This window comes from Musca domestica, unplaced genomic scaffold, assembly GCF_030504385.1.
Source record: "Musca domestica strain aabys unplaced genomic scaffold, Musca_domestica.polishedcontigs.V.1.1 2, whole genome shotgun sequence".
Classification (NCBI taxonomy): domain Eukaryota; kingdom Metazoa; phylum Arthropoda; class Insecta; order Diptera; family Muscidae; genus Musca; species Musca domestica.
This window is the reverse complement of record NW_026712249.1, coordinates 16,612,341-16,635,380: the sequence shown is the minus strand read 5'-3', so window position 1 is coordinate 16,635,380 and position 23,040 is coordinate 16,612,341. Positions and strand designations below refer to the sequence as shown.

General features: G+C 35.2%; 2 protein-coding genes and 1 non-coding gene across 3 annotated transcripts; 2 read left to right on the top strand and 1 right to left on the bottom strand.

The window, feature by feature from the left end:
• Positions 1–135: 135 nt before the first annotated feature.
• On the bottom strand, positions 136–17,910 carry LOC101891826 (sorting nexin-25). Its single transcript, XM_020037684.2, has 11 exons — positions 16,737–17,910; positions 16,057–16,153; positions 11,613–11,747; positions 11,371–11,547; positions 9,540–9,712; positions 8,341–9,473; positions 8,114–8,278; positions 5,121–5,258; positions 4,649–5,055; positions 3,964–4,246; positions 136–528 (listed from the first exon to the last, which is right to left on the bottom strand). Exons 1-11 carry the CDS (start codon positions 17,065–17,067, stop codon positions 208–210), a joined length of 3,360 nt encoding a protein of 1,119 aa, XP_019893243.2. The 5' UTR covers positions 17,068–17,910; the 3' UTR covers positions 136–207.
• On the top strand, positions 5,386–5,458 carry TRNAM-CAU (transfer RNA methionine (anticodon CAU)). Its single transcript has one exon. It is a non-coding gene; the product is annotated as a tRNA-Met (tRNA).
• A 1,674-nt stretch (positions 17,911–19,584) lies between the features above and the next one.
• Positions 19,585–22,585, top strand: LOC101892861 (transcriptional protein SWT1). The gene is made up of 6 exons (XM_005186078.4): positions 19,585–20,154; positions 20,216–21,355; positions 21,419–21,625; positions 21,688–22,014; positions 22,074–22,223; positions 22,288–22,585. The coding sequence occupies exons 1-6, from the start codon at positions 19,935–19,937 to the stop codon at positions 22,500–22,502; spliced, it is 2,259 nt and encodes a 752-aa protein (XP_005186135.1). The 5' UTR covers positions 19,585–19,934; the 3' UTR covers positions 22,503–22,585.
• The last annotated feature ends 455 nt before the right edge of the window (positions 22,586–23,040 follow it).

Here is a 23,040-nt window from a genome sequence, read left to right as displayed (position 1 = left end):
AATACAAACAATGAAATTAAAGCTTTTCTTATGGGAATCAACATGAATTCTACTACACTTACATATATAATATAGCTATATATCTTTTTTACAATACATATACAATATTAGCACCTAATTTAAATTTATTTTATATTTAACATGGTATGGCTTTAATAAATAACTTAAATGAAAGAAAAGAAAAAAAAAACAACACTTCAAATTTGTTTACTTTCCTGTGTGATGGTGGGAATGCTGCTGCTGCTGATGATGATTGTTAGAATGTTTATCACTGCCATGGTGGGTTTGGTGTCTATCACCATAATATTGCTGTTGTTGCTGGTGATATTTATCGCTTTGGTTATTATTGTGAGATTTATTCGAAGATCCACTACCACCGGCAGCGCTGTTGTTGCCCATTCCACCACTGCTGCTATTTCCAGCACCCGTGGAATGTGATTGGTTCGAGTGTAGTGTCGGTGTGGGTGCATGTATTTTCAATTGTTTAATTTCGGGAAAGAATTCCATCATTAGAATTTCCAAGAGTTCCTGGGAAAACATAAAATAAAAAATATTCGAATGAATTATTAAAAATCTTGGTTAGGGATTGGTTAGATTGTTGGCCTTTCCAAATACAATAGAAAATACAATTACTAGCAAGCGTCTGCTACTTCGTCAGCGAAAAGTCCACCTTAAAATTTAGATTCGTTCATCTTTATACCCTCCACGATAGTATGGAGGGTATATTAAGTTTGTCATTCCGTTTGTAACATCTCGAAATATGCATTTTAGACCCCACAAAATGTATATATTCTTGAGCAGCATAAAATTCTATGTCGATTTAACGATGGCGATCCGTTTGTCCGTCTGTGTAAATCACTCTAGCTTCCGAACGAATTGAAGTAAGTTCATAAAATTTTACTCAAATGTGTGTTTGGTCTGCAGGATTTTTGGTATTGAAAATGGGCTATATTGGTCCACGTTTAGGTATAGCCCCCATTTACTGTACCTCTCTATATTAAAATTCGTGATATCAGTTCTATTCCTTCACTCAATTCCCAAAGTAGTACTACTTAGTACTATTCGAGCAATTATGGTACACATTTCAAAAACCACATCCATATCTCAATGCTAGATAGCAACAAAGACCTTAATATCAAATTTGAAGATTCCAGCCCTATCCCTTCACCCAATGTCAAATCTGGTACCATTTAGTACTTTTCGTTCAAATGTAGCACACATACAACCACTGCCAATTCTCAAACACAGATACCATAAGTATTCATATTTTCAATTTTCAAATTTCAGAATTCCGTCTCTATCCCTGCAAACAATACCAAATTTAGTACCATTTTGTACTTTTCGTACAATATATAGTACACATTTCCGAAACCACCATCAAATCTCAATCCCAGATCCCTACAGGGGCCTCAATTTTAATCTTCGGGATACTGCCTCTATCCCTTCGTCCAATTCCCAATTTAGTACCATTTAATACTTTTCGAACAATTGTAGTACACATTTCCAAAACCACCTCCATATCTCAATTCCAGATACCAACAGAGACCTCAATATAAAATTTGAGGATTCCAGCACTATCCATTCACCCAATGACAAATTCGGTACCATTTGGTACTTTTCGTACAAATATGGGATACATTGTCAAACCACCGCCAAATCTCACACACAGATGTCATCAGTCTTCTTAATATTAAATGTCGGAATTTTATCTCTATTCCTTCTCCCAAAACTGAATTTAGTACCATTTTGTATTTTTCGTACAAATTTAGGATACAAACCAACTCCATATGTCCAGACTACACATGAACAGAGACCCTAATACCAAATTTCAAATTTCTTCTCTTAACACAAAATTGTACCAAATATAGTACTATTTAGTATTTTTCGTGGACTTGTTGTATACATTTCCAAAACCCACCTCCATATCTGAATACCAGATGACAACAGACCCCTCAATATAAAATTTGAAGATTCCAGCCCTATTCCTTTAACCAAAAAAAATTAGTACCATTTTATCTTTTTCGAAAAAATATAGGACGCATTTCCAAACCACCGCCAAATCTCAAACAGACACCATCAGTAATTTAAACATCACATTTCATAATTTAATTTCTATCCCTCCACCCATTACCAAATTTAGTACCATTTTGTACTTTTCATACAAACAACTCCTTCTGTCCAGGCTACACATGAACGTCGACCCTAATAGCAAATTTCAGGTTTCAAGCACTATATGTTCACCCAATTCCAAATTGTACCAAAAAAGTAATATTAAGTACTTTTCGTGCACTTGTATTACATAATTTCCGATACCAACAGAGACCTCAATATCGAATTTGAATATTCCCGCCCTATCCCTTAAACCATTGCTAAATTTAGTACCATTTAGTACTTTTTACAAAAATAGGGCGCCTTTGCTAAACCACCACAAAATCTCAAACACCATCAGTAATCTTTATATCAAATCTCAGAATTCCATCTCTATCCCTTCAACCAATACCAAATTTAGTACCATTTTGTACTTTCGTACAATCATAGTACACATTGCCAAAACACACCCCATACCTCAATCCAAGATACCTTAAGACTTCAACCTTAAATTTCGGAATTTCAAGCTATATCCCCTCAACCAATACCATATGTCCAGGCCGCACATGCGCAGCACATTTCTGAAACCACCTCATTATCACAAACCTACCTACCAAAAGGGACCCCAATACAAAATTCCAACTTTATCCGTTCACCCTTAAAAAAACTGTTCCAAATTTCGTACCATTTAGCACAGTTCGCACACTTTGTATACCGAAACGACTTTAGAACACAATTCCAAAACCGCATTTCCATATCAAACTTTGTTTACAACCTTGATTCTTCTACTAAATTTCAAGTTTTTAGATCTATCCGTTCACATAATACCAAATTGTACTATTTTAGAATTTTAGTGCCATTTTAGAACTTTTCGTAATCTTAAAATTTCGAATTTCAAAATATATCCTGCACTCCATTAGTGACTCTCATTCCAAATTTCAGAATCCTAACTCATTCCGTTTTGTCCAATACAAAGTATTAAATTTTTAGTACATTTCAGTACTTCTCGTACCCTTTAGGTAAGAATTTCGAAAAAAAATCAGACCTACACACCAATACAAACCCTCATACAAAATTTCAAGATTCTAACTTTAGCCGTTTCGTCCGAGCGTTACTTCTCAGTCAGTCAGATATTTCACTACTCTTTTATATAAAATGTATCCCAGCTAGAACGCAATCGTAAAATCGGAAATCGGTACCTTGAAATGATAAACAGTTTTTTTTGGACAAGAATTGGAGAAATGAATGTCGAGGGCATGTTGTTTCAAGAACACGGCTCCAAATGTCGTATAACCAGAGAAAGAATTCAATTACTGTCTCAGTCAGCTATGGTCGTGTTATTTTCGGTTTACGAGAATAAGTTGACGACGACTGAAGCCTTAAAAGGGGAAATTGGTATCCGAATGCAGCGGCTTGAGTAGTCGACGAATTATTCGCGTAAACGAAGAACTTCAAACCCCCTAAAAGAAAAAAAAATAATTTAATTTAGGCGTTAAATCGTACGACCTAGGCGGCCAATTCTGGTCTCAAAAACGCGAAATAACACGGCCGGAAAATGACTGAGACAGCAGTTGAATTGTTACTCTGGTTATACGACGCTTGAAGCCATCTTCTTGAAACCACATTGAAAATATCAACGACCAACAGCAAAGCCTCGTCGGCCATTTGTACGATATCTTGTCGCATACATAACCTAATTCTGTTTACATTACGATACATTAAAGTTACACTTTAAAAATTGCATTCTAGTTGGGACTCCCTTTACATAGATTTTTAATTTCTGATGTTTTCCAAATGATCTCCAGTATAGCCGATTATTTTATCTGATTAAAATTTAATTCCGTATGACCAACTAATACCCTCACATATACTTACATAAAACAATTGCTTATTATAGACAGGATTCTGTAGGGCATCGAACACCTTCAGTATTCCCCGTTTAGCTGCTTGAGCACCAACCAAATTACACAATACCTCTGGGATATTATCCATGAGTAAAGCTTTAGCCGCATTTGTTGTCATCTCTTTCATATCATCCGATCTAACTGGATAGGCTGAGGCCAATACCCCACCGGGCCAGAACGACTTCAATATCGCAGAAAAATAATAGTGCAGCATTGATTCTTCAAACAAATATGATACAGATTCACGAATTTGCCTGAAAATACAATTTAAATGTTATTAGTAAGTACTATTAAGTTAGGGAATTGTTGATATTGGATATATTCCAGAGCCTGCAACAATATACTAGTTTTGGATTTTTTTTTTCGATATCATAAGGTAAACACTTTTAAATTATTGCTGTTCTGGAACAGGGCAATTCATTTGTGAAAATTTGAATATTAGCAATTCAATTTTTCGCAAATGAAGACATCGAATGAGTTTTCTATTTTTTCAACAATCGCCCTTTTTAGTACCTTCAAGAATCTACTATTTTTGAAATATATTTTTCGATATCATCGGTTATCGTAGCAAAAACTTCTGCATTCTTGCAGTTCTGTAGCAGACCAAATTTCAGCTATTAAAAAATAACCAGTAACAATCATTTTCCCCTCCTTACCTATTAATTGTTCTACCATAGGTAATTTGTACAAACGATATAAGACTTTTACGCAGCCACTTGAACACACCGCCCATATCGAAAATTTCACCCATCAAGGCATACAATGGCTCCGCTATCGAATCCTTGCTATCCAAATCGGCCAACAACTTATTATCACCGGCCGGAACACCTTCCAAATACGTCGATATGTCCTCATCGTCTCGCTGTAAACCCCAAAAAGGATCTGTCGATGAACTTTTCGATGATGAATCTGAACTTTTTACAGTTTCTGTTTTGAAAAGAGTCGAAAGTGAAAATTTCGATTTTTTTGGTGAGGGTAGTGATTGTTTCAGATGATCCGAACTGGGACTGAGGAAAGTGTAGATGGCTTCACTGCCATTCAGATGGTCATCTTCTAAAATCATCTGAAAATTGAAACAACAAAATTTGATTAAAATTTTAAATTTAAAAATAATTCACCGTTACTCACATTAATAAACCGTTGTATCTGTTGCTTGGCCTTTTCCAGGGCATGTTTATCATTTTTCAAAAAGAAAAACTTAAAATTTGTTGGTAAATCATATGATTTGAGATTGGCACTGACATGTCGTAGTTTTCTTTGCAACTCCTAAAATTAGAAGAAAAAACAACAACAATAACATCGATTAGAACCTTTTGGTTATTTTGCTTTGCGAATTTGTGCGAATATTTGCCGTCATGTTTGTGTTGGCTTTTTGACAACCGCAACCAAACATGCCTCGGTGGCGCAGTAGGCAGCGCGTAAGTCTCATAATCTTAAGGTCGTGAGTTCGAGCCTCACCCGGGGCATTGATTTTTTAATCTATTTTTTTTATATTAAAATTTAAAGTATATCAATTGTCCATTTTTAAAAGAAACATTTAAGAAAAATACAAAAGTTGGTAGAACTTTTAAAAATAGATCACAAAAAAAATCGACTATTGATTGAAACATTTAAAAAATCCAGAAGTGGTCTTTGAAAAAAAAAAATATTTTTAAAAATGAAATATTTGAAAAAAAACATTTGTTTTTATAAAAAAAGGGATTAAGCCCGACCATTTTGCATCGATAAAAAAAAATAAAATTTTTAAAAAATTAAAAATGATTTGATCTTTAAAAAATAATTTTAAAAATTATAGTTCCTGATTCGGATATATGTAAAGGAGTAGTGAAATAACTGACTGACTGGCTGACTGAGAATTAATACCCAAACGAAACGCCTGAAGTTAGAATCTTGAAATTTTGCACGAGGGTCAGTCTTGGTGCTTAGGCGTGTGCTATGGCAGGGTAGTTCGAAATGGAATAAAATGTACAAACGAAATGAGCTAGAATTCTGAAATTTGAAATAACAGTCACTGATGGAGTGCAAGATAAAAGTAACAAAGGGTTTTAGAAAATTCGAACTTTATGGTTACGAAAAGTTCTGAAATGTTACTAAACTTCTAAGGATAGGGCTAAAAACTTGAAATTTGCTATGAGCATCAAGGTTGGAAAGTAAATTTAATATATGGAGGCTATGATAGTCGTAGGCGTGTGATATGTCTTTGTTTTTGGAAATAGATTCTGAAGAGTACGAAAAGTACTAAAATAGTCCAAAAAATTTAATACTTTGTCCAACACAAATACATGGAATGAGCTGTAATTCTGAAGTTTGGAATAAAAGTCACAGAGGAGGAAAGATATTCTAAGGGGTTCTTAGTAATTCGAACTTTAGGGTACCAAAAATGCTAAAATGGTACGAAACTTCTAAAATGGTACCATTTGTTATTATGTGAACAGAGAAAGAGCTAAAAACTTAAAATTTGGCATGAGAATCAAGGGTGGAAACTAAGTTTGGTAAATGAAGATGGTTTTTAGAAATGTGTACTAAGTGTGCGAACTGTACTAAGTGGTACAAAATTTGTAATATTTTGGTTTGGGGGGAACTGATGAAGTTTGAATTTTGAAATTTTGTATTGGGGCCTCAGTTGGTGTTGGGTTTGTGATAAAGAGGTTGTTTTGGAAATGTGTCCTACAAGTGCACGAAAAGTACTAAATAGTACTATATTTGGTACAATTGGTACAATTTGGTATTCGGTGAACAGTTAGTGTTTTAAATCTGAAATTTGGTATTCATGTGTGGTATCTGTTTTTGCGATTTGGCGGTGGTTTGAAAATGCATCCCATATTTGTACGAAAAGTACTAAATGGTACTAAATTTGGTATTGGATGGAGGGATAGGGCTGGAATACTCAAATTTGATATTGCGGTCTCAGTTGGTATCTGGAATTGAGTTATGGAGGTGGTTTTGGAAATGTGTACGATAATTGTACGAGAAGTACTAAGTGTGCTTAATTTCGTAATGGAGGAAAAGTAGCTGAAATCCTGGATTTTGATATAAAGGTCACTGTTGGTATCTGAAATGCGTACAAAGTACTAAATGCTACCATAATTGCTACTTAGTGAAGGAATAGAGCTGGAATCCAAAAATGTCACTGTTGGTGCCTCTGAAATTTTTCGAAAAGTGCTAAGGGGTACTAAATTTGATATTTGGTTAAGGGATAGATCTGTAATCCCGACATTTGATATTGAGATTTCAGTTGGTATTTGGGATTCAGATATGGAGGTGGGTTTTGGGAATGTGTCTTAAATTTGTACGAAAAATAAAAAGGGTGAAGGAATAGAAATAAAACTCCGACATTTAATATTAAGAATACTAATGACATCTGTGTATGAGATTTGGTGGTGGTTTGGCAATGCGAAATTTGATTTGAGGTCTCTGTTGGTATCTGGAGTTGAGATATGGAGGTGGTTTTGGAAATTTGTACTATAATTATTCAAAAAGTACTAAGTGGTACTAAATGAAATATATTGCTGGTAAAAGAACAAAAATATTGGTCATTGAAAAATGTTAAGAAATGAAAATTTATTCTTATTCTTTCTTTGGAAATAGTTCCTTAAAAAATCCATGATCCATTGGTCCTTGAAAAAATATTCTTAAAATTCCAGACACTATGCCCATTGATTCTTGAAAAATATCAAATATACCTCAAAAACTCTTCTTCATTGATGAAAAATTCGTAAAAGAGCTTGATTTCTTGTCCAACGGCATCCAATAGAAATTTCTTAAAAATCCAGGATTATTTTTTATAATGGTTCGTGAAAATTTATACTTAAAAGAGCGTGTCTAAAAGCCGATAGTCTTTGAAAAAAATTCTTAAAAATTCACGATAACTCGTCCGTATAAATTTCCCAAAAATCCACAATAACTCGTCAGTATAAAATTCTTAAGAAATCCACGTTGGATGCGCGTTGGAAAATGTTGTTAAATATATTATATATTCCTGGTTGTTAAATGGTCGCTGAAAAAAATATCTTGAAAAGAGAGTTCGCACAGTCTTTGCTCTAAGGACGAAACTGGTGGACTGTTAACCGGGTCTTAATCACAATGTCATACAAATAAATACGAGAATTCTAAGCACTTACATGAACTTGATTTAGTGATCTCATGACCACCCAACCACTAGATATGCTACCAGGTCTGGCCTCCACCTTTCCCGACGACGATTGTTTCAACGCACTTGGAGTGTTAATATCCTCGTCTACGTGGACTAAAATCATAAATTGCAACGATTCTTTTTCATCGGAAATCTGCAAGAAAATGATGGCAAAAAATTAAAGAACAATTAAAAGAAAACATTTCAAAAACCTACCTCAACACTTTGTAATGTGGCCTTCCAACGGCCCAAATGTTCTGTCCACGCATCGGTACGACGCAAATGGGCCTCCGTTTGCCGTTTGATGTTTTTCAGCCATTCCATTTCTTTTTCCAAAATTTGCAAAACTTTGGAATCAGGTTTCACTGAGTATTTTAAAGCATCTAAGGCTTGATTTTTCTTATCTATTCTCTCCTGAATTTGTTCCAACTTTTTGCGAGCATACGATGTATGGGCCGCCACATCTATGGTACCTGAACTATTGGCCTCCAGACCATCTAAACTTGCCGATGTCTCTTCGTGATTATCACTCAGGGCACCAACTATTAAGGTGGGATCTTTATAGTCATCAGAGTCCAATGCCTCCTTGAGTAGACGATATTGTTCGCTCAGTACAAACGGGGGATAGTATTTCTCCTCCAGTGTTCTAAGGACTTGTTTTTGCAAATCATAGAATATTTCTGGTCCAGAATCACCGAGCAGAAATGTTTCAATCAGTTTTCGTTCATGTTTGTCGAATTGTAATTCGGATTTCGGTACTCGTATATAGGTGTAGAATATTTCCGTCCCTAGCTGATGGGCTGAGTTTTTGGGGGCATGTTTCATTTCCTCCACTGCCATATAGAAACCCACCAAAGCACTGGCCTTAAGGGGTTCCAAAAATATCGTAAAATAACGCCTGCCAATGGCGGTGTTTAGTATCTCCACCAACGATAAATCCAAATCACTTGAATAGTTGCCATTCCAACCGAATTTCTCCAAATTTTTTTCACACATATTCTTGGCATAGGTCAGTTGTTGAACATAACGCTTCAAACGTACAGCAGCGGATATTTCCGATTTAGAAAGATTGTGATCGGGATCATTGTCGGGATCAATACCTTTGGCACGTTGGAGATTTTGTACTGTTGTTGCATGCATCAAATCGTTGACAATACTTTTGCGTATTAGCGACAACTCTTCCAGATTGCCGCAATTGTTGATTATTTTGAGGAAATCTTCAAAACTTGCTGCATACTCATATGAACGTTTGCTGATGGCTGCCGCCGCCAAACGTCCTTCAATGTTTTGTACAATTTTCTGATTGATATAGTCCGGTGAGGTTAACATTTTTATCATGGGAAAGAAAACTGGAAACAAAAGATAGGGAGAATGTTTTTAATCAACTGGAATATTAGATGAGATTCTACACTTACTTTTATACGAAAGTATCTCACTTAGCAGCACCTTCAATGGCGGCAGAGAGTAACCTCGCGGTAGTAAAAGTATAACCATTATTTCACACAACTTCCTTAAGAATTCCAGTTCTTTTTCTTCGGTAACCAAATAGGAATTTGTTGAAAACACTGGCGCCACATTCATTTCGGCCCTGGAAGTAAAAAATGGAATGTATCGATTACACAGATTTCCTCAAAAGCCGGGAGAGGGGAGCCTGTTGGCCTTTGGAAAAATCCTCGAAGGCCATTTAAACATGCAAAAATGTTTGGTTGTGTGAAATTTGATGGGAGCTAGATGCTCTTTTTGCGTTTGTTTATCAAAAACTTGAACCCTTTGTGGGGGAAGTAGCAAAAGGATTCTGCCGATATATCCCATTTTCACACCAGATCTTGTGTAAGCAAAGATAATGGGATGTGTGAAATATGAAGAGAACCTAATGCTTATTTCGGATTTTATTCTGGTTTTTGATATTCAAAATGTTGACCCTTTGTGAGGGAGGTACCAGAAGGAGTGTACAGATATATTCCAGCAGATCTTGTGTTAGTAGATATAATGGGATGTGTAAAATATGAAGCGAGTCGGATGCTTTTTTCGGATTTTATTATCGTTTTTTGTTATTCAAAATGTTGACCCTTGGTGGGGGAGGTACCAGAAGGAATGGTCCGATCTCTAACATTTTTTTAACAGATCTTGTGTTAATAGAAATATTGAGCTGTGCCAAGTCTCAATGGAATCGGAAATTAAATTCGCGTTATATGAGCTTCATAGATATTCCAAATTTTTGACCCTTTGTGGGGGAGGTACCAGAAGTAGTGGACCGATATATTCCATATTCACACCAGACTTTGTGTTAATAAAAATATTGTGATGTGTGTAATTTAAAGAGAACCGGGTGCTTATTTCGGATATTATAATCATTTTGGCTATTCAAAACTTTGACCCTTTGTGGGGGAGGTACCAGATCTCTACCATCTTTGTAGCAGATCTTGTGTTGAGGAAAAAATTGAGATGTACCAAGTCTGAATGAAATCGGAAATTAATTTCGCATTATATGGGCTTCATAGATATTCAAAATTTTGAACCTTTTTTTGGGGTAGGTACCAGAAGGAGTAGACCGATATAATCCATCTTAACGGCAGACCTTGACTTTATAAAAATATTGGAATATGTGAAATTTAAAGCCAATCGGACTCTTAAATCACATTTTATAAGAGTTGTAATTATTCAAAATGTTGACCCTTTGTGGGGAAGTTACCAGAAGGAGTGGGCCGATACTGCCCATCTCCGAACTCGATCTAAGTTTAACAAAAATATTACGATGTACCCTTTGTGGGAAAGGTACCAGAAGGATTGGGCCGATATTGCCCATCTCCGAACTCGATCTAAGCTTAACGAAAATATTACGATGTACCCTTTGTGGGGAAGGTACCAGAAGGAGTGGACCGGTACCAGAAGGAGTGCCCATCTCGGAACTAGATCTAAGTTTAACAAAAAATATTACGATGTACCAAGTTTGGATCAAATCGGATACTCCCCCAAATCGGATACTCCAGCAAGCCAGACACACATGGGAACGGACGAACATCGCTAGATCGGCTCCAAATGTTCTGAAACAGATTTGGTCCAAAGAGACCTAGGATCTAAAAACGTTATTTCCTTTAGGCACGTTTTGGCCGTATCAAATGATATATACCCTCTGTAGCCATATGGCTGAGGGTATAAAAATACACGGGTGTTGGATATTCATGGATAATACTCGGAGTAAGAGACCTGCTAAGTTTATCTTTTTCCCCTTTTTCAACAACTTACGCTCGTGCCTCCGATATTCGTATCTTCTCCAAATGCACTGTTACTCTGTTAACCATGTCGACAGCTATGATCTTGGGTGCATCGATTTTCTTGGCCCGTTCATGCATTTTTTGTATGGCATTCCACAAATCTTCACGGACAATGTCATTCATTAATTTTGGTTTGGTGACAACATAGCTGCAGGAAAATAAGATATTATTTAAATTAAACAAAAAGAAAACTAAATTCAATTTCTTACTTACCCCAGCCATGGTGTCATAAAATCTCTAAGAACATATTCGATAATTTGTTGTATTTGTAGGTCCACCGTTTTCCCAAAGATAAGTGGTAAATTCGAGGCATTCTTAATGGGTTTGGGTAGGTCAAAGAGACTATTTCTGAAAAAAGAAAAATTAGTATTTTTGAATATTTTATTATTATTGACAATTTTTGGATTTCAGACTATTTCTGGAAAAAATAAAAATAAGTATTTATACCCTACAACACTATGTGTTGGGGGTATTATAAGTTTGATTGGGCCAGAATTTATGTAACACCTCGAAATACTGGTTTCCCATATAGGAAAGTATATATGGATCTTCCTAGCTCGCCGAGCTGAGTCGATCTAGCTATGTATGTCCGTCCGTCCGTCTGTCCGTCTGTCCATGTTAATTTGTAATCACTCTACAGGTTGCAATTATGGCCCGATCCTAACGAAATTTTGCACGAAGGTGGGGTTGGGGTCAGAATAGAACCCTATTTCTTTTGGAGATGATCGCCAAATGTTTAGGGGTTGAAATGGACCAAATACTGAAAAAATGTCGGATTTTGCAGTAGCTATACAGGTCGCAATTATAGACCAATCGACGCGGAACTTCGCATGTAGCTAGAGTTTAGGGCGGGGAAGAAGCCTACCAATTTGGGTGGTCATCGGATAATATTTATCGGGTAAAATAGACCATATCTTTTGTGTTGAAAAAATTCAAAATTTTTCATTAAACCGCGAATATTTTAGATCCCGGCAAAATCACAAAGCCATGATAAGGTTACTTCTGATCTTTACATTGATGTTAACATCCAAAAAAACGGATATATAGCAAAATATGTGCGATATATATGTCTATCAAAGAAGATATGCTTGAAAGATCTCTTATATGTCGAGAACGGCTGAACTGATTTCGACAGTTCACATTAATTCAGAATGGCTTCTTGGCAGGAAAGAAACAACGTCTAAAAAATCGCATAAAAATATCTCTCTAAAGATGAAAATATTGATTTTGTAAAATTTTCTCATATTTTTTCAATTTTGTCACATTTTTGGCATATTTTCATTTTGAATTAAACATTTGGTAATATTACTACAGCTAACAAAACTAAGTAGTTAGGGTATCAGGATATCATATACAGATCGCATTTACTGCCCGATCCTTACGAAATTTTGCATGGGGATAAGATGAGGGTCAGAATAGAAGCCTACTCTTTTTGGAGATGATCGCCATATATTTAGGGGTTGAAATGGACCAAAAAAACTGCAAAATTGTAAGCAGGTCGTAATTATTGCCAGATCCTCACGCACATTTGAATGGGGGTTACCGGACATTGCAAAAGCCAAGCAGTTTTGGATGGCCATCCCAAAATATTCAATGTGTGAAGGAGTTTGCCAACTTTTGTAGACAAAATACGAAAATGTCCATTCCAGTGACTTTTTGGAGAATTCACAAATACAGGAAAGGCGCACTTCTGACTATTTCGTTGAAGAATATTGTCAAATATCTGTATCTCATATAGATGCGTTTCAGTCAAAAACCAATAATAAATGTTAATCTTTTGCCACTTCTGAGAGGTTATAGGTCTTTGGGAAATATTGGTTTCAGATCTAGGAAGACCATTTACGTGCAAAATCTACCAATAAATTGGAAATGAGCAAATTAGTTAAAGTTGCTATTATTTGAAACTTTATAAACTTTATCGTTTATTATAGTGTTGTAGGGTATTCAACGGTCGGCCCCGCTCGACTGTAGCCTTTGCTTACTTGTTTTTTTAATATTTTATTATTATTGAAAATTTTTGGATTTTAGTATTGTATGAGTCCAATATCCAACATTTTAAGTCTATTGTTTAATTGCTTAGATAAATCAAACCTATCACACCTCATTAAATGTGTATAAAACATAATGACGTGTATGTCATCAAATCACACGCAAACGATTTGGAAATATGATCATGGGTATGGGCTATACATTTCACTATTTACATGAAAGTGTTATGTATTTAAATATTGTGGTTAAGCTAAGGCAGGATATTATGTCATTTTGGAAGGAATGACGTTATAGAACATTTCTCAAATGAAAGTGATTAATTAGTTTTGAAATTTTTGGTTTGTGGTGAAGTCAATAGTTTTTTGTCTATTAGTAGAAAGTAAAAATAAAACAAGAAAAACACGATTTCACTGGATAATATTCATTGATAAATTATTGATTCTTTGCAGCCATAAGGATTTTTTTGAAGGACTTTTATACTCTCAGCCATATGACTAGACAGGGTATATATCATTTGATACGGCCAAAATGTGCCTCATCGAAATAACGGTTTCAAACCCTAGGTCTCTTTGGACCAAATCCGTTTTAGGACATTTGGAGTCGATCTAGCGATGTCCGTCCGTCTGTCCAGCTGGCTGGTGCACACGACAACTCTCGAAGGGAGTATCCGATTTGATCCAAACTTGGTGCATCGTACTATTATTGTGAAACTTAGATCGGCTTCGAATATGGACAATAACGGTTCACTCCATCAAGTACCTCCCTCACAAAGGTTCAAAATGTTGAATAATAACAACTCTTATAAAATGTAATGTAAGACTCCGATTGTCTTCAAATTACACACATAACAATATTTTCATGAACCCAAGGTCTGGTGTGAAGATGGAATATATCGGTCCACTCCTTCTGGTACCTTCCCCACAAATGGTCAAAATTTTGAGTAGCCATGACGCGAAATTGACGTCCGATGCAGACTCGCGACATCTCAATATTTCCATCAATACAAGATCTGTTATAAAGATAGTAGAGATCGGACCATTCCTATTGGTACCTCAAAATTTTGAATTACCAAAACGACCATAAAATCCGAAATAAGCATCCGGTTCTCTTCAAATTACACACATCACAATTTTTTTAATAAACCATGATCTGGTGTGAAGATGGGATATATCGGTCCAATTCTTCTGCTACCTCCCCCACAAAGGGTCAAAATTTTGAGTAGCCATGAAGCTCATAGAATGCGAAATTAACATCCGATTCCATTCAGACTTGGTAAATCTCGAAATTTCAATCAACACAAAATCTGTTGTAAAAATGGTAGTGATCGGACCAGTTTTTTGTACCTTCCCCACAAATGGTCAAAATTACCAAAACGATCATAATATCCGAAATAAGCATCCGTTTTCTTCAAATGACACACATCACAATATTTTAATAACCCACGGCCTGGTGTGAAGATGGGATATATCGGTCCTCTACTTCTGGTACCTCCCCCACAACCTCAACCAGAAATCTGAGATGAATCTGGAATTTATGATTTCGCATTAAATTGGATATAAATATTAGTTTTTCTTGTAATTTTGTCTATACCAGTATTTTTATCTGTATTAGATTAGATAAGATTATTCGAAAATTGAACATTTCGGTCCACTATATCTGGTACATCACGCACATTTCAATATTTTGTAAAAATTATCACATATTTCATATAAAGTGAAGGGAGTAGTCGATATTGTCCAAACCTAACACCTCGCAATATTTATATCATATTTATTTAGGTCCATTCCTTTGGAACCTACTCCATAGAGGGTCAACAATTTGAATAATCATGACAGAAGTCAAAATATATTCAAAAAATTGAGTATTGGCTAAGGGTATACATGTATCGGCTAAACCAACTGATACCTTTTAACTTGTTTTGATCTAAAATAATACCAAACTATTTAATATTGCAGTTCAAATTCCAAGCAAAGTTTTTAAGACCTGAAAGTAAATAAATGGACTTTTCGCAAAAAAATTTTCTTACAAAATATTCTTCTCAATTTAAGCGACAATTTAAATACTGGAAATAATTGAGCTTTAATTGCCGGGAGTTTCAGATTTTCACCAAAGGAAAAAATCGAAATAATTGCTTTAAGTTCATGTGAATGTTTTGGAAATTTTGTGGGCCTATATCTCAGAATGTATGGACAAAAGAGGAAGTGATGAACTCGTGGTGTAAATTTCGGAGCAAACAACCTTCTGTATCGTCAAAAAAAAATGATATGCATGAAAACAGGATATTTTCACAAAGGTAAATATGATATGATCACATGATATATCAATATGGTTCCCTCCTTATGGCCCCATTACAAGCCATGATGCTTCTAAAGACCTTAAGGAAATCAAAAAAATAACTGCTATATCTCGTTATGTATGGACAATGGAGGGAGTGATGTACTCGTGGTGGAAATTTCAAAACAAAACCACATTCTGTTATCGTAAAAAATGATACGAAACAGGACATTTTCATAAAAATGATGATATCACATGATATATAAATACGAGGGAACCGTATTATGGCCTTATGGCCCCCTTACAATCCCCGATCCTTCTAAAGACCTTATGGAAATTAAAAATATTAATTGCTAACATTTCTCAAATGGCATTTTAATTATTCAATACTTACTGGGTGGCATTGTAGAGAACATTTAATGGTTCACGATTGGGTTTTGGCGGCTCTTTGGTTGTAAATAAATAATGAATGTATACGGTACCGGCCACAGCTGCAAAAACAACAATGATAAAATTATTACTTACATATTGGAAAAAAAAAATAATTATAATGAAGAAAACTAAAAAAATTAAATGGAATTGTAATGAAATGATAAGAAATGGGTCACTTTGATTATGTTACGCTGCTGGTGTTTTGCGATAGTGAGTGAGTATGTGTGTGTGTTGTGAGGGGGTAATGAAAATTCCCAATTTCAAGATAAGAATTTTAATTTAAATTAACGGAAAATCATTGATGATCCATATTTGTATCAGCTTGGTTTTTTAATAAACAAAAGTGGAAATTAGCATTGGCCAGGCTGTGGCATTGGGAACAAAAAACAAATGTGATAAGAATTACGATATTGATATTTAGGTTTAATGAAAACTAATAATAATGAAATTAAATATCTAAAACAGACTGCAATGAATCCACTCAAGCAGGCAGGCAAGTGACCAACCACAAATCAAAGGGCGTCGTTTTTTGTTTTACAAAACAACAAAGGGAAAAGCGGAAAATAAACTAGATTTTCTTTCTAAACAGAAAAATGAAAAATGTTTACATGATTACATGACTAACGATGTGACATTACTTACCGGCAACAACCAATAGCAAAGAATACAACACAAACAGAATGAAGAGAAAGAAAATTGGATAATACCAAATGATGGCCAGCAGTGTCACTGCCAAGGCAGACAAAAAGATTTTCCAATTAAGTTGTATAACGCGCAATACCGAGGACCACAGTAATAGTTTCCCCCTAGATGAGGAGGCGGATGATGATGCGGTTGTGGAGTAGGATGCAGAGGTTTTGTGCCTTTCATTCTCCGATGATGGAGTATCCAAGAGAAACAAAGGTCGTCGATTGGGAAAGCTTTGTAAATCATCTATAGAAGGTATATCTTTTGGGTTAACTTTGTTTTTCATTCTGCCGAGACTTTGTACTCTATGTTTTGTGCCTTTTGTAACTAACTTTCCGAGCTGGTTGTTCGATGATGACGCTGAGGTAGGCTATTAAAATGTTAATCACATTTTATTTTTATACGCAATGCCCACATTCTATACACTTGTTTCCTCTTCTATTATTTTTAATAGTGATGGCGTTGGGGTGGGGGTGGGAAAAATTCAGTTTCAATAGTCACTATGTTGTTGTTACTACAGGCTGTATACAAAATCAATATTGTTCTCCTTCAAAACGAATAATTTTTTTCATTACTACAGCAGGCACACACAAATCAAATTTAATCCAAACCGATTTTCAAGTCCTTGCCCTGCTTCTCCCTCGACGTAAAAAAGGGGGGCAACAAGTTGTTATATAAAACGCACGCACAGGATCAAATTAAATATTCCTCAGTAATCTTATCCCACTTGTGATTCTTCTTACGTCAAGGATTAAAACATTCTTTTTTTTGTATTATATACAAACGAACGAATATTATGAGAGCAACAAACACATTAACGCTACTTTGCCTTCTTTCTAGTAAGCAGTGTAAGCAGTGTACACTTGTTCTGTTCTGTGGGAAAATTAACAGGCTGTCGTCGTCTGGCAGTCACAACACTTTCACTCTATCACTGATGACCGCAGTTTGTATTTCCGTTCATTGGGTGCGTCCATCCGCCACAATGCACGCGGTTCAATGGTATTGTTCAGTTTGTTTTTGTTTAAAATTATGGTTTATTAATTTATCGTATGTGGAAAAAATGTTTACACTTTGCTCTGCTGCGTAATTGTCTCTCTCTCTCTCGTTGCCCAACGATGGCTTCATTCAGAAAATCGCGACAGAGGCAGTTTTTGCTCTCTCTCTCTCTCTCTGTGTCAGTGTCAGTTTCTCTCGCACAAACAAACAAAATCAGCTGTTCAGTTTTATGAAGGCGCGCAAAGTAGTCCCTGTCGGCGTTTGATTTTATTTGCCGGTGCATGTGTCGTTTATTTTGTTCTGACAGCCAGAGATGTAAAGTTTGATGGGAAATGAGTGCAGTGTGGGAGTTTTATTTGCAAGATCTGAGCTATTTTATTGCTGCAAATTAATTAGGCCTGATACCATTATTGTTGTGTTTACAAAAATAACATTTGTAATAAAGAAAAATATTATGAAGAGGGGGTAAGGCAGGGATTATCATATTGTACAATAAGGAAGTAGAACAACTTCGTAAAACTAGAGAAATTCAACCCTGAGGTTATGCCCGCTTCCTGTCAGACTCATTCAAAATGATATACAACAAGTTGTTTTCATTTTTTCACACTTTTCCTCATTTCGAAAATGAGTTAAATATCGCGAAAAATAAATGAAATGCCTGGATTTTAGCACAAAAATATAGTCCAAACTGTTCAATCTTTCAATTCCATGGCAAAACTGGCAAATAGCGTTAATGCGCGTCTCGCAATGTACGCCTCTTCCACTTATTGATTTAAATTTTTTTTTCGAAACAATAAATGCATACACAAAATTGGCAGAAGTCGGGCACACTTAGAAAAATATTGTAATCAGCTGGTAGCTCTACCTTACCTTTTTATTGTACCATGGGAATTACAATGGTTTCGGAAAGAGCTACAAATCATCAACAGTTCCCTTTGTCTTTTTTTTTTTTTTGTCTGAAAATATTCTTCCCATGAGTTAATTTAAGTTCTGTTCCAGAACTGCAAGAGTGTAAAATTCTACCATGATAAACGAGTTTATTTGTATTTAAGTGGAATTTCTTCAAAATCTCACAACTGCACCCAAACATTCCCAATTTTCTCCCCACTGTTATGCTTTAATGAAAACCTCCAATATTTCCATCAGTTATAATAGCTAATAACAAATCAGAGATGCATTCAATTTTAAACCCACATTATTTTTTTTTAATTTGTGTTTTTATCTATTTTTTAATAATTTAATAAAAGAATGAATTTAATATTTTTTCTGCTTCGAAACACGCCGCCGCTGGTTTGTTACCGCCAGTGAGCCAACGCCGCCGCCAAAAAAGAATCGTTCCACTTCGTTGTCTGCTCTCCATTAATTTCCTTTCTTTATAACTTTTTCATTGTCCTCTGTTTTCCAACCCTCATTCGTAAACACGGCAGTTTTGTTTTCTGTTTATTTTTTAGCGGGTTGTATGTGTTTTCATTCTTATTTGTTTCGGTCAGCTGTGAAGCCTGCCTAATGATAACTCATACCTTAAACATCTGTTGCTGTGTTGTCGGCCGTTTTGTTTTGATTCCTTTTGTGTTGTCGGCCGTTTTGTTTTGATTCCTTTTGTGTTGTCGGCCGTTTTGTTTTGATTCCTTTTGTGTTGTCGGCCGTTTTGTTTTGATTCCTTTTGTGTTGTCGGCCTTTCCCTTTTGATTCCATCTTTATTTCGATTTTCTCTCTGTGCTGTCTTTCTTTTCAGTGTTGCCATATTGTAGTGTCCTTTGTTCGTCTTTGTTCTTTTTCTTTTCTCGGTGGCGTCGGTTGGATTGATTTTAATTTATTAATTTATTAATTAATTATTTAATTTCGTATAAAAATTTATATATAAATAATTTAGAAACAAATAGAACAAATGTGTATATGTGTGATTTGAGAATTTGAGATTGTGCGTGATTTAAAAGACTAAAAAAACAATAAACAAAACCCGACCGCCAACATAACCTCCAATTAATGGTCCATGGATAGAAAAGCCATATATGTGTCTCCAGCAACTCTTCAGTTCTACTTCGTTGCCGTGATTAAATTAATTAATTTTAAACTCGATTTCAAAAAAATTTCATAATTATCACATAATTTTGGAGATATTCGTCATAAATTTAATAATATTTCCAACAACTAACAATGGATGAAGGGAAACCAAAGAAGCCAGATGATTGGATAAAAGTTCAGAGTAAAAGTCGGCCTGGACGATACTATTTATTCAATCGTGCTACGGGAGAAAATAAGTGGCTATCAAATGACTCCAAATCCAAGGAAGAAAGTGGAGATTCCAACGAAAAACATACGTCACCCACAAAGAAAAAAAGCATAGTGGAAGAGTCTCCCCCACCAAGAATATCCGGTAAGACCAAAGTAACAAGTTACCAAGACAATGAGTTATAAGATTTCTTCTCTTCATTTAGTACCTAAACCATTGAAAACTCCCGCCCAGGATCGCCTTAAACGACTGCAGCATGAAATAAAATTACAGCAGACCAAGAAGCAAGAGATGAAGCACAAACGTCGTCATACGGAGGAAAACGATTCCAAATTAACTAAAACTCAAGATTGTAAGGAACAACAAGAAAATCGATGGCATACAGTGGAGTCCAAAGAAACTTCTTCCACGAGCAAAACGAAAGCTGCAAAATTACTAGACGCGATTAAGGTTAAACAAGACTTAGGGGACCAGCAAGAGAATCGTCCCCTTACCAAAGAGTCAACGGAAGCGTCCACCTCGAGCAAAAGTAAAGCTGATAAATTATTAGATGGAATAAAAGTCAAGCAGGAAAAATCTTCCGAAACTAAAATATCTGAATCACCAAAAAAGAAGGATGCAAAAACAACAAAAGACTCGAATATTGCAAAAAATTCCAAGGAGAGAGCAGAAAGGACAACGCCATCGAAAAGAAAAGACAAATCAGAAGATTCTCCGAAAAAAACACTAGACTCTCCAAGAAAGCGTGCTGCGAAAAGACCTCATTTGAATCTCTTGGAGACAGCAGAAAAAGGAAACAAAATTAAAAAGTCAGATTTAAGCCAATTCGTTACTCCACTACCAGCCAAATTATCACACACCATTGATTCACATAAAAAGGAAAGCCCACCACCTTCAACAAATTTATATTATCTTTTGGATGAGGATACTGAAATGTTACCTTGTGATGAGGCACCTTCAACATCTCTTAATAACAATCTACCTAATAAAACCAATTCCAAATCATCTAAAATTGGCAATATTCGTTCGGGTATTGTTAATAAAATCAAAGACATTTGCAAGTTACCATTTCGTAGTTCCAAAGCTGAGAGTATAGAAACAAAATCTTCGGTATTATCGGCTAAAACTAGTTTTAAGTCCCATAAGAAGACTGAAAATAAATTAGAACTCGGAACGTTTCCTGTCCAGCAGACTCTTAGCGAATTTCGAGAGGCCCAAAAGACATTGAGCCAGGAACATTCACATGATACCAGTGCCACATCAACGACATCATCTTTATTGACTTTTGCCACACCTCCCAGCACACCGAAGAATTTTAATATTCCAGCTTATTCCAAGGGATCGGGTAAGGAGTTTTGAATATAATCAATAACCATTTGTTTAATCGATTATTGGCACATATTTACAGCTAATTCTCGACTGGAACGCCTAAGACAATCACTTTTGTCCCAACAGCAGTCAATGCATTCAAATACCTCAGTACCTTATCCCAAAGACTCTGGATTTTCCACCGGGCCCGCTGTCACCAGCCCGTCAGTAAAAAGTGAAGCTAACTCCACATTAAATGAGACATCAAATTCTGTATTCCACACTGCCAATAACACCTTGAATGATGGTAAGTAACACCATATTGAAATTCTTTCCTGAGTTTTTAATTATATTTCCAATACTCTGCAGAATTCGAAGAAATGGACTGGGAACCGTTTGAAAAAGACAACACCGAAACCATTGAAATATCAAGCAGTGAGTCAAACTTGTCATTACTCCCGCCAAAAGAAAAACCCATTGTGAAAAGTCCATCTACAAAATCAATGCCCGAAACAATGGGAGATATTTATGATGCTGTCAATGAGAATCTCTTACGTTTGTCGGCCGAAAAGAAAACCAATGTTAGGGCAAATAATAACAAGTGGAGAAAAGATTACTATTATTTTGTGGTGGATACAAATGTGTTATTGGATCATCTGACATTTATTGAAGACCTAACTCAGTTGAAACTATGTGGTGAGTTTTCTAAAGCTCTTTTTGGAAAGTTTGAAATTTAAAATATTAATTTTTTTTAGATACCCAGGGCAGTATGCTATACATACCCTATGGAGTTTTGCAGGAATTGGATAAATTAAAGATGCGTGAGGAAGGCGTCAAAACTTTAGCTGTGAGAGCCATCAAATATTTAAACAAGAAACTGGAAAACAAATCACAAAATGTCTTGGGTATTTTGAGAACATTTTCAAATAATCGAAATTTTAATTAACTCTTAATAATGTTTATTTTTAGCTCAAACTGCCTTGGAGGAACGTGAACATCTAATAGATGTGAATTCTGCCGATGATAGCATCATAAATTGTTGTCTACAAGCCAAAGCCCAAATACCCAATCTCCTACTGCTAACAGAAGATGTAAATTTACGCAATAAGGCCATCTGCAACAATATTTTAGTTGCAACAAAATCTGATTTGTTGTCCAAACGTTATGATGCCCAGGCATCTTGACCAACTTGGAATTGGTTGCAAAAATTTCGTTATTCTTTGTATAAGAATTTCAAGTTTCGTTAACTAATCATAATTACTATAATTATTCGTTAACTAATCATAATTACTATATTATACATATGTTTTTGTATATATATTTTTACTATACTTATTTACTAGATGTAAATAATTTCAGGTATTTTAATTTAAATTTCATGCGAAAAATTCTTAAGTTTACTTTAAATATTTTCGATTTTTTTTTACTTTGGAAAAAGAAATAAGAAGAGTATATAATTAAACTATATTTCCAGACTAAATTAAATGAATTTTTTTGTTAAAAAACAAAGTAAATATAAAATTTACTTGAGAGCTAAATTTAAATATGTGAAAATTTATTGTTAACTATGGAATAAAATATATATTTTTTATAAAATGATATTTTTTCTAAATGACTAGCAGAGTTATAATGGATAAAATTTCCACAGGGGGACAGAGATATACTCTCGTTTTTTCTAGGATTTTTTTAAGATTATTTTTCCATGTATCATCAGAAGAATTA

Excerpts from the sequence above, each read along its gene's own strand:
- LOC101891826 (XM_020037684.2), bottom strand. The coding sequence starts at position 17,067 with ATGAAAAACAAAGTTAACCCAAAAGATATACCTTCTATAGATGATTTA. Across the intron at positions 9,474-9,539 it reads TGAGATACTTTCGTATAAAA|TTTTCTTTCCCATGATAAAA; the intron begins GTAAGTGTAGAA and ends TTTTGTTTCCAG. Across the intron at positions 5,056-5,120 it reads AGATACAACGGTTTATTAAT|ATGATTTTAGAAGATGACCA; the intron begins GTGAGTAACGGT and ends TTCAATTTTCAG.
- LOC101892861 (XM_005186078.4), top strand. The coding sequence starts at position 19,935 with ATGGATGAAGGGAAACCAAAGAAGCCAGATGATTGGATAAAAGTTCAG. Across the intron at positions 22,015-22,073 it reads AACTCAGTTGAAACTATGTG|ATACCCAGGGCAGTATGCTA; the intron begins GTGAGTTTTCTA and ends AATTTTTTTTAG. Across the intron at positions 22,224-22,287 it reads CAAATCACAAAATGTCTTGG|CTCAAACTGCCTTGGAGGAA; the intron begins GTATTTTGAGAA and ends GTTTATTTTTAG.